The following is a 12,705-nucleotide window of genomic DNA, read 5'->3' as shown; positions in this document are numbered from 1 at the left end:
ATGTCTGATAATATAGTTCGTTCATTTAATCTTGAAGTTATGGATTGCCCCATCTGCTGCGAACCGTTAATTCCTCCAATTATTCAGGTTTTTTACATTTCATTTATATGTTTTCATTTTTTGAATTTTTTGATTAGTTTATTGTTTATCATATAACAGTTTATTTTCTTCAGTGTGAGAATGGCCACACAACTTGCAGCACATGCTCTGTGAAGGTTAAAAATTGCCATTCTTGCACTTTGCCCATAGGATCAATGAGAAATCGGGCGATGGAAGCGGTCGTGGAGGCTGTTACAGTGTTTTGCCAGAACAAAATTTATGGATGCACTGAAAGCTTCAGTTACGACGCAAAGACAAAACACGAGAAGTACTGTTCCTTCGTAGCGTGTTCATGCCCGGTTCCAGACTGCACCGTCAAAGGGTCGTCCAAAATGATTTATGGTCACTGCAAAGAGATGCATACAGATTCTTTTATACCATTTCATTTTGGACGTAGATTCGGTGTTTCTCTGAACTTGGATGATAGGGGCTTACTTCTCCAAGAGGACACATCAGACACTGTGTTTGTTCTGAACAACACAACGTCTTCTTATGGGAATATTATAACTGTGTTTTGTCTGGGACCAATGTCAAACGGACGCTGCCCTTATGACATCGAAATAAAATTTACTGAATCCTCCGTTGACAGGTTTCATTCTTCTACGAAGAATTTTCAAGACACCAACAGTTACTACCGTTCGTTGACAGGGTTACTTATTGATAGCAGTGATCGTGATTTTTTTCCTGACGGGTTGGTAAAGATGGAGCTTTGTGTATGTCGATCATGGGAGCTTGGTTCGGAGGATGACATATAATGACAAGGATGCTGCCCGAAGTCAAATTCTAGATCTTGATGATGTATTAAGTTTTTGTGTCGTAACTTTGTTTAGAAAACTGAGAATATATAAGTTAGTTTTTTTGTAGTAACCTTTTCTGTTTGTTTAATATGTAAGACTTTTGATCAGTATGTGTTTTAAAATAGACGTAATATACTAATTATTGTATGTTTCTTAACATATTATTTTAAGGGTCTTTACTTGATTACATAATACAAGATCAGGGTCCTTGGTTGAACAAGTAAATAAAGTTTAAGGTCCACAACTGAACAACGGTCCTAAAGTTCAGGGTCCACGTATGATCGTTAAGTTTAGCTTCCTAAAAACCAAACCAACCAACACGTACAAACACAAATAACGTTTCAATAACGACCAATTCACAATAATAAACGGGAATATCATAAGCAAACAAACAATACTTCTCCAACATTTAATCAACTAGCGCAAAAATATAAATTCTCAGTATTAATATTAATTGCAAAATAAATATTAACCTAAAAGGTTACAACTGTTGATGCATAACTTTGCACAAAAAAGGTAACTCAAGTGTGTCAATCTTCAGTCTGAACCACCAGACTGCTGCTTCTCCAGGGGTTCATCAACAACTTCAGGTTCATCAACAACTTCACTTTGCAGCACCTCCACTGGTTCACCAGGACTTTCAATCTGCAGCACCTCCACTGGTTCACCGGGACCTTCAATCTGCAGCACCTGCACTGGTTCAGCCTCAGCAACAGCCTGCAGCTCCAATGCATCATCCCCATCTTCAAGTTCTTTCAACTCAAATAATGTTTGTCCAAATACAGGCCTTATGTTGCACACGTCATCACAGCTTAACTTCCTAACATACACATCAACACTACCATCTTGTGCCCCAGCCAGTGCCATGTCCATGACATGGTCATCGTTTTCCATAGGAATTAATTCTGCAGTATACATTCCAGCCCGCCTCCAATAATACATTAACAATCCCTGAACCTTCAATTCAAGTAACCACTTATCTAGACTATTTAATCCTATATCCTCAATATGAAATTTTCTGACAGCCACATCCTCATTAAAATAACCAAACCATTCAAAGTCTCCATTGTAGTTAAGAATAATTTCAAAGACCTCAAAAAAACGTTCTTCACTAGTAGCTGCGCAAACCAACAAATTTAAAAACAAACAAACAATTTTCAATTACTGAACAAGTAAAACCCAAACTGAAACAACATCAAATGACAAACTAGAAACAAAATACCCGCAAAAAACAACATCCCATAAAAAATCAACACCAAAATTCAAAATAATAATAAAAAATAACAGAGACCAGAAAAATCATACCTTTTCGTTTCTTCCCTTCTCTTTCTTCTTTTCCCAATTTCGTCGTTTTTTTGTATCCCATTTTCTGAAAATTAACAGAGACAGACAAGACAAAAATTTAAAAACACTTCGGTAAATGAAAGACAATGTTGAACAATGGAGGAAGAATGGGGAAGAATGCGAGAAAAATGAGAAAGATTGAGAGAAAAATGGGAAAGGAACTAACCCTAGGTCAGTGTCAGCGAAGAAACGAAAAAGCGGCAGTGAGGGGGAAGAAGACGAAGCGTGGCGAAAATATTTGAAACGAAAATAGTGAAACGGAAGTGAGGGGAGCGAGTGGGGAAAAGGAAAAGTAGGAGAGAGAAAAAAATAAATTACCGCGGTTACTTTTCATCTGTTTTTTTTTAATAAAAAGTCAACTGACGCATTCTTACACAAGCAGCAGGTGTCAGACATGCATGCAGGGGGGACAGGCGCCGCCATTTGGTGTCCGGACGAGAAATTGGATGCCACGTCGACAGAAAACGAAAAAAACGGCGATATTTGGTCTTAAGGGGTTTTGTGAGCGCCGCCTCAAAGTTCAGGGAGTTTACTGCCCGTTTTTAAACATCAGGGGGTTTAGCGCCCGTACCCCCAAAGTTGAGGTGCCATGGGTGATTATTAGCTGTTATATTGAAACAAATTGTATAATTATTTTCACTGCCATGCTAAGAATAAAACAAACAAATATATTATATATTTTTTAATTTTTATTTAGGATGAAGCAAAATTTATTAAATAAGGTGTAAAGTAGCATTTAGCTAGTAATTTTTAAGTATAAAAAAAATCTATTCTGTTTTTGTATTTGGCACAAAAGATCAAATAAGGTTAAATTTACAGTTAAATATGATTGAAGCATTTTATACAATCTAGAGTTTAATATATCAAAAATTATTGAACTTTTTTGAATTTATCGAATCTTATTTAATTGAATATGAAACAGTTATATTTGTAAGAAATTCGGAATAATTTGAAAACTAAACCCGATGATCTGACATGGAACAGACAACATGCTGCCTGATTCGCAGATCTTACTTACGAAAGTAAAAATAAATTACTAACTGTTTCGCGAATTAAGTGCAATATTCAATCACTCTTCGTTCAAAACTTCTCCAATCATCCGCAAACTCACAACATCCGATTCAATCAACACTTGATCATAACTCCTTCTAAAAAAGAGAGAACAAACCTTTTATAGAGAAAGGACAACAAATCTTTCATAAGGAAAGGACAAAGTAAAACATTTATAAAAAAGACAAATAATAAAAAATAAATAAAACTAATATACCTTATAGACGAATCCATTTTATTGATGAAAGATCTTCAATTTTTTCGTTTTTTGATAATTGAATTACGTTTCGTGATAAATTTTAATCCATCAAAAAAATAAAAAAGAATTAGCTATTTATCATATTCTTCGGTAGCTGTTATTGGCTTAATTTTTCTGTTGAACAATTTGAAATTTAATAGGTAAAACAAGTTAAAATGTCAAATTTAGAATATATGTTTTTTTTAAAACTATGAGTTTAATTTTAATTGATTTTTTATGATAAATTGAGGGGGTAAAATGAACTTTTGTGGATATTAAAAGAGAAAGCGGAAAGGAAAAAGATAAAGATGGAGAGACGGTGGAGATGACTAGGATTCAGCCTTTTCTCACTATCTTGGGCCATTTAAATTATTTTTCTCTTCCTAATTAATAAATAATTCATTTTAAAAATAAAAAATTGACATTTAAAAAATCACGTGGAGGGTGTTGTTCCGTTGAACAAAGGAGCCATGTTACAAGCTGTCAAGGCTCCCTAAAATAGGAATAAAAATGACAAATTGGCCACGTTTCATCTATTAAGTGCCTATTTCTTCAATTTAATTGTCCTTTTACATTATACTCTTATCTTTACCACTTGTCAACTACCATTTAATTTAGACCAACCATTTTCCCCCTATATTCTAAACTTTTAGTAGTAGTATTATTTTTCTCCTAATACTCCATCCGTCCATTTTTAGTTGTCGTTTTATGCTATATTGCTAAAAGGCTTAATGCCTTAAAAAAACCCTAACCTTTTAACCCCTTTTCAATCCTACCCTGACGTTAAAAATTTATCAATTTTATCCTATTTTGCATTTTTATGTTTCAATTGTACCCTGAAATATTAAATTAACATCTTTTTCATTTGGAAAAAATTTAAAAACATTTTCCATGTCTAGCATATATTAATTATATATTTTTAAAATTTAGTTAAATTTAGTTAAATTAATTAAGAATTTAAATTAGTGTTAATTTGATTATACTTTTTAGTTAGTTTTTAAAAATAAAGAATTTATTTGTACTTTTTTGAATAGAAAAAAATTTAATTTCATCTTTAAACTGAGTTAATTGAATGATTTCATCGTTTAAATTAAAAAAATTAACAAAAATATAAAAATTGGGGTACAATTGAAAACGGAAAATTCAAAAGTGGGTAAAATTGTCAACTTTTCAACGTCGGGGTGGAATTGAAAAAAAGTTTAAAGGTGAGGGTTTTTTAAGTGATTAGGCCTTGCTAAGATAAAGAAAGTGCTTCTTTTGTCTTAAATTATAAGCATAAAGACTAATATAACCCTATTTATAAACTCTATTATTGAAAAATTTAGTTTTGAAAATAGAGTTATAACTTACTATTACATGATTTAACTTTGAAAATTGAACTATCATTTAATGAAGTGAATTAATAAGAAGGTCAAATTTGGAATACTGTTGTAAAAATCACATAGAAATCATAAAGTGATAAATATTGATGGACAAAAATATTTGCCTAAAGCGACAACTAAAAATGAACGGAGGGAGTATATGTTTAGATACTCGCTCGTTTCTAAATTACTCCATAAACATCATTTTTTTTATCTGTTTTTCAATACGTCAAATTTCATTAAATAGAATCCGAAACAGTTATATTTGTAAAAAATTTAAAAAATTCGAAAAGTAAATCAGATAACCTGACATGAAACAGACTAATACACTAACATGACTTATCTGATTCACAGATCTGATTATAAAAACAAAACCTAAATTACTAATTGTTTCATCAATTAAACACAATTCTCAACCAAACTTCTTTCAATCCGCTAACTGAAACTACAGCCAGAACCTCCGATCACCACCACCCTAACCTTTTAAAAAAGGGATAACGAACCTTTCACAAAAAAGGACAACAAATCTTTTATAAACAAAGTACAACAAACCTTTCACATAGAAATGACAAAAAACAATAAAAATTAACAACTAAAAAACTAGTATATATAGCACATAACGGTTCCATCTTCATTATTGAAAGGTCATCGGTTTATCTTCGACTTGGTTTTCGACGATAAATATTAACCCATCAAGAATAAAAATAAAAAGAAATTGGATATTTATTAAATTCTATAAAAATAAAGCAAAATAGAAAAAAAAAAGATGAATGCCGCTAACGATTGGAGAAAAAAAAACTATTGGCGGTTAGAGGTTTTTTTAGAGAGGAAAAGTGAGAGAGAGGGTCGAAATTAATCAAAATAAGTTGTTAATTTGGTTTTGTCATTTTTATCTTAAACCATACATTTTATATTTATCATTAAAATGATTAATTGTCATACCTTTAACTATTATAGTAAAATACATTAAAAATAAAAAGAGAGATACAAAAATAACAAATAATGATTAACTTATTTTATATAAATGAATTAATTTTTCAATAAATATTTATATTTATTAAAATATCTATTAGTTTGGAAGTAAAAAGTATTAGATAATTGAAACTTTCCTTACAATAATAATTTCAGTTGAGTAGAATTTACATATATCATACATATAAAAAATATCTGATTGTTCCATCTGACTTACTTTAAAAATCACAAATTCAGTTGAACCGGATTGAATCGAGTTGAACTGACTTATCCGAACTGAATTGCCGATTGAATCGTTAGATCTCTAATTCATGTCTAAAATTTATTTTTTAGATTTAAATTACTCAATAGGGTGAATTGATAGTTGAACCGACTAGAGGCCTTACCGGTTTGGCTACCTGTTTGGTTTTTAAAATATGATATGGTATTAAGATGTATTTTTATTTTGGTGTCTGCCTCCTGGATACGCTACCTGTTTGGTTTTTAAAATATGATATGGTATTAAGATGTATTTTTGTTTTGGTGTCCGCCTCCTGGATACTCTCAAATCTTATCTTGATAGTATGAAAGGTTTTTGGCTTCACATTCTTAAATCTATAAGTATCCTTTCCAAAATGATTTGCAAATATTGCATTCATGTTTTCTTAATTCTTCTCATACGATACGCCCATTTCTATTAAATCTTCAAAAATTCCATCCATATCTCTTTATTAGTTTACCTTCACAATAAATACAAAAAAAATGTATTTTTTTGAAGAATTGCATTATTGAAGGCTTTAAAATTTAAATGTCCTAATGCCAGATTATGTTTCCCTAGACAGTAGCCAAACACATTGAACTGTTCTATCTGAAAAAATTATGTGTAAAAAGATATTGTCCAACTGTTTGAAAGGAACTACACAATCAAAATCTTGAATTTTACTATTATGTTTAGTGCACTAACCTACAAGCAAGCATGCAGGCTTTGAATTAAAATGACTATTTTCAATTTTGATAACATTTATATAGATTTGCATGCTACTATAATTCCAACATGCCTTTGATTCAAACTTTGTCATTATTTCTTCAGTAACATCAACTATTTATATAATATAATTTATATAATATTTATCAAATTTGTAAAAATTAAGCTGTTACCTGTAAAATGTGCTGATGCACCTACGTTTGATTTCGACTCCAATCAAATTCCGATTTGATTTTAATTTTTTATCCTGTGTTCATATTATGATCCATAAATATTTTCTCAAAGTCGCAATCGTATATTTATCTATACTGTCAAAGAGAAAAATCAGGCCATTAAATATGCTGATATTAGTTAATGGCTTTGAGTGTATGTCCACCTTCAATTTTAACATGATAGAATCCATAATTTATATTGTCAAATAATAAAGATTAATTATTATCTGATTTACAAAATTTTCATGTGAATATGATAGTTGTTATATTCAGTGGCGACGGTAGATACATGCAAATATGTTATTTTTTAGTTCTAGGGGCGGTTTTAGCCGCCCCTACAAGGGAGAATCGCCCCTACAACATGTAGGGGCGGTTATAATCGTCCCTATGAGAAAAATTTCTCAAAAATCTTTTTTTTTTTAATTTTTTTTCCGGCGAGGAGGGTCGGCCGATCCTCTTCGACCCTCCCTAGTTCCACCCCTGGTTATATTAGCTTCAATTAATTAATCCAAATATAAGTTAAAAGTCCAATTTTTTTATTACTAACTAGAACTTATTTCGTTGCATTTGATTTGTTTTTTTAATTCACAGTAGTTTTACTCTCCTTTTCTTACCAGAATATAATTTATATTAAAGAAAAATCAAAATACACCGAAACAAAAAAAAACATAAAAATTCAATAAACCTAACACTTGATCTATTTGAAAAAAAATGAAACAATATACTAAATCCAAAAATGAAATTTTAATGGAGAGAAATCAACTGATAAATTTTTATTTTATAGATTTTTGGTACACTATTTACAACTTTAAGATTTTTATCTTTTTAGAATGTTCCATTTATAAACTATTAGAAAGTAGATTGAAGAAGAATAATGTTTTCATTAATTATTAATGAATTCAGTACATAGCTTATATAAGCTGATTTACATATAACAGCTATATTGACAGCTGTTTAATCTAACTTACTTTAGCTACCTAACTGACTAATCCAACTAACAACTAACTGCTTTTTATTTAATTAACAGAAGAGTCATTTCTCTTTTGCTAATATTACAATCTGATCCTTATACTTTAACATCCCCCCTCAAGCTGGAGTGTATACATTGTGTAGACCCAGCTTGCTGATAAAAGAAATGAAAGCAGAAGAAGGCAATGGCTTGGTGAAGAAATCTGCCAATTGCTGAGCTGATGCAATAGGTAGCAGATGAATCAAACCTGCTTGTATCTGTTGTCTCACAATATGACAATCAATATCTATGTGCTTTGTCCTTTCATGAAAAACAGGATTGTGTGTTAAGTAACAAGCTGCTTGATTATCACAGTAAACCATTGCAGGAGTGTTTTGTTCAATGCCTAAATCTTTCAGAAGATAGCTCAACCACTGGATTTCACAAGTTGTGTTAGCTAGAGCCCTATACTCAGCTTCTGAACTAGATTTAGAAACTGTTGCCTGCTTTTTAGTTTTCCATGAAACTAATGCATCACCAAGGAAAACACAGAAACCTGTAACTGACCTTCTTGTATCAGGACATGAACCCCAGTCTGAATCAGAAAAAGCCTTTATTCTGAGATTGTTAGATGCTGGAAAAAGAAGACCCTGACCTGGTGACTTCTTTAAATATCTTAAGACTTTAGATATTGCTGCATAATGATTTTTAGTTGGAGCATCTAGATATTGAGATAATTGCTGTACCACAAAAGCAATATCAGGCCTTGTACTACATAAATAGATTAGCTTTCCTACTAACCTTCTATATGCTGTAATATCTTCATGAGGTGGACTATCATCCTTTGTTAATTTAGTATCTGAAACCATTGGTGTTGAAGTTGGCTTTGACCCAAGAAAACCAGTCTCTGTCAAAAGATCCATTGTGTACTTCCTTTGACACAAATTAATTCCCTGCTTGGATCTTGAAACTTCCAGTCCTAGAAAAAACTTTAAGTTTCCCAAATCTTTAATCTTGAACTCTTGATCAAGATAATTTTTGACACTGTTAATCTGATTGATGTCATTTCCAGCAAGAATGACATCATCCACATAAACTAACAAAGCTGTGAATGAGTCATTCTGTCTTCTTGTAAATAAAGAAAAATCTGATGTAGCTTGAGTATATCCTTGTGAAATTAAAGCATTGGTAAGCTTAACATTCCACTGTCTGCTTGCTTGCTTTAGTCCATATAATGACTTTGTAAGCTTGCAGACTGTATTTGGTGGACAAGACAACCCAGGTGGAACTTGCATGTACACCTCTTCATGCAATTCTCCATGCAAAAAAGCATTGTTGATGTCCAGCTGCTGTATAAACCAATCCTTTGAAGCTGCTATAGTTAATAATACACGAATAGTAGACATTTTAGCTACAGGAGAAAAAGTCTCTAAGTAATCTATCCCATTCTGCTGTGTATATCCTTTAGCTACTAACCTAGCCTTATGTCTTTCAATAGTTCCATCACTTTTATACTTAGTTTTAAACACCCATTTGCATCCTATTGGTACTTTTCCTAGAGGTAACTGAGTTAAAAACCAAGTACTATTAAGCTGCAATGCATCCAATTCTTTCTGCATTGCTTCCTTCCAACAATCTGACTGAATTGCTTCATTATATGTCTTTGGTTCTTTACTAGATTCTAACTGGACTGCAAATGTCTTATGACTATCACTAAGATGCTCATAAGAAAAGACTTTTGCTATAGTATGTGGAGATGTTCTAATCCTAGGACCTGTGACTATGTTAGTTTTAGGTAACTTACAGACATAATCTTTTAAAAACAAAGGTTTAACACTAGTCCTAGATGACCTTCTAACTGGCAATTCAGTACTAATATTTCTAATAACATCAACAGAAACAGGAGTATCAGTATTAACATCAGAAATTTCAATAACAGGATCAACTGGATTAACAACATTGTCATATAAATTTTCAATATTATCTGAATTTCTTGAATCTAGTAAATCATCTTTAAAATGATCAGTAACATTAGGCAAGACAATTTGAACTGGAGAGTCTTGAATTATTTTTAAATCTTCATAAGGAAACATATGCTCATAAAACCTCACATTCCTAGATATAAAAACTTGTTTATCTTTAATATCATACAATCTGAATCCTTTAGTATTAGAAGGATAACCTAAAAACACACACTGTGTAGCTCTAGGTGTAAATTTGTGTCTATTAACAGGTAATGTGGAAGCATATGCTAAACATCCAAAAACTTTTAAATTATCAAATACAGGTGCTTTATTATATAAGATCTCATATGGTGTTTTGTTGTCAATAACAGGTGAAGGGATTTGATTTATTAGATAAACAGCATGCATCACACAATCAGACCAAAAACAAATAGGAACAGAGGACTGGAATTTTAAAGCCCTTGCCACATTAAGTATATGCTGATGCTTTCTCTCTACAATAGAGTTTTGTTCAGGTGTATATACACATGTAGTCTGATGAACAATCCCTTTTGAACTATAAAAAACAGGCATATGAAATTCTAAACCATTATCAGACCTAAAACATTTGATCTTTTTATCAAACTGTGTTTCCACAAAACTATAAAAATTCTGTATAATCATTCTTGCATCAGATTTTGATTTTAAAAGAAATAACCAAGTGAATCTACTTTTATCATCAACAATTGATAAAAAATACTTATGACCATAAAAAGATTGAGTCCTAGCTGGCCCCCATATGTCAATATGCAAAATATCAAAACAATTATCAACATTGCTTTTGCTTAATGAAAAAGGTAATTTCTTTTGTTTAGCTAAGTGACAAACTTTACAATGTATATCAATAGGAACTTGAATAGATGAATCAAGAGTTTGTAAAGATTGCAATCTGGAATGTGCTAAATGACCTAATCTATAATGCCATAAAGAATGTACATCAACAGAATTTTTCAAACAAGAATTCACTGAAGGACAAATAGAAACAGAATCATGAAACTGAGATTTATCAAGATGATAAAGCCCCTGAACTTGCTTAGCTAATCCAATCATCTTCCATCTGATAACATCCTGTATTATACAAAGTTTCTTGTGAAGAATTAAACAATAATCATATTCACTAGTCAACTTGGTTGTAGAAATAAGGTTAAAAGAGAAATCAGGAACAAACAAAACATTATGCAATATTAAATCATTACTAAACTTAACTATCCCTATATGTGTGACAGAAATTTTTGAACAATTTGGCAAAGTTACAAAGATTCCAGAGACAGTTTTATAAGATGTGAATGCATCTAATGAACATGCTATATGGTCTGTTGCACCTGAATCTATAATCCAGGTAGCATTAACATGTTTTTTAACATATGAACAACCCACAAAACTTTTAAAATAAGAAGTAGTTAATAAATGTGTACCTGTATCTGCTGATTCAGCAACAAAATTAGTTGAAACATTATTAGCTCTTGGAGAAGAAGCAGAATTATTGTTCTGAATTAAAGCCATAAGCTGAGTATACTGCTCTTGAGTTATTGAAGATACAGGAACACTAGCATGCTGATTCTGATTATTAGTATCACCCTTTTGTTCAACCATTGGTTCATTAACCATGTAAGCCTGATTCTGATTGTAACTTGTTTCCTGATTATAAAATGTACCCTGATCTTGAATGTAAGAACAACCTTGTTCATCATCTATTACTACCTCTCCCACTTGATTTACATAAGACTGAGGTCTATATCTTGGCTTAAAACCAGGTGGATAACCATGTTTTTTGAAACATATATCCACTGAATGTCCAGACACACCACAGAAACTGCACATTGGCTTCCCATTGTTTGGTGCAGTATAAAATCTCTTTTGTCCCCCCTGTGGACGAAAACCATTTCCAGAAAAATTTCCTATTGCTGACTGAGGTCTAGGTGGTCTATATGAATTGTTATAATTCCTTTGAAAACCATTATTAGATTGTGCTGCAAAAACAGAAGGTTCTATAGTTTGTGTAACAGCAGCTGATAAACCTATTTGTCTCTCATGTTGCAAAGCTAAAGAAAAAGCTTTATTGATCTTTGGTAAAGGATCTATCATCAAAATCTGTGACCTAGTAACAGCATAACCTTCATTTAATCCTTTTAGAAACCTAATAACATAGTCCCCTTCTTGGAAATCTTTAACTTTCTTTAAAGCCTCACAATGACATTGAGGAACACATGAACAAATAGGCACAGCTCTCAAGTTTAAGTACTCATCCCGTAATTTTTTTAACTGTGTAAAATAATCTGTAACAGACAAATTATTCTGTTTAAAAGCATAAATCTCTTCCTGTAAATCTGAAATTCTCAAAGCATCTCCTTGTGAAAATCTATCAGACAAATCTTTCCACACATCAACTGCATTATCAATCCAAAGAATGCTTTGAGCAATAGACGAAGATAAAGAATGTAAAAGCCAAGAGAGTACCATTGTGTTGCAACGCTCCCATACTGGATAAATTTGATCTTCTCTGGATGGTACAGGTATACTGCCATCAACAAACTTTAGTTTGTTCTTTGAAAGTAATGACATTCTCATGGTACGAGACCAGGAATGGTAATTTTGTCCATTGAGTGAAGGAGAAACAAGAATCAAAGAAGGATTCTCATTTGGATGTAAGTAAAACGGACTAGCAGGATTCTCAGAACCTAAATTTGGAACTGACATTATCAAGAATTGAACAAGA

At 31.8% G+C, this 12,705-nt stretch overlaps 2 protein-coding genes across 2 annotated transcripts; one reads left to right on the top strand and one right to left on the bottom strand.

The window, feature by feature from the left end:
• On the top strand, nt 1–854 carry LOC126671060 (E3 ubiquitin-protein ligase SINA-like 10). Its single transcript, XM_050364756.2, has 2 exons — nt 1–87; nt 174–854. Exons 1-2 carry the CDS (start codon nt 1–3, stop codon nt 852–854), a joined length of 768 nt encoding a protein of 255 aa, XP_050220713.1.
• Nucleotides 855–1,433: 579 nt separating this feature from the next.
• On the bottom strand, nt 1,434–2,262 carry LOC126672802 (uncharacterized). Its single transcript, XM_050366754.1, has 2 exons — nt 2,202–2,262; nt 1,434–2,014 (listed from the first exon to the last, which is right to left on the bottom strand). The coding sequence occupies exons 1-2, from the start codon at nt 2,260–2,262 to the stop codon at nt 1,434–1,436; spliced, it is 642 nt and encodes a 213-aa protein (XP_050222711.1).
• Nucleotides 2,263–12,705: the final 10,443 nt, after the last annotated feature.

Source organism: Mercurialis annua, linkage group LG3 (assembly GCF_937616625.2).
Source record: "Mercurialis annua linkage group LG3, ddMerAnnu1.2, whole genome shotgun sequence".
NCBI lineage: Eukaryota > Viridiplantae > Streptophyta > Magnoliopsida > Malpighiales > Euphorbiaceae > Mercurialis > Mercurialis annua.
Note: the sequence above shows the minus strand (reverse complement) of the source record. Positions and strands in the feature narration are given on the sequence as shown.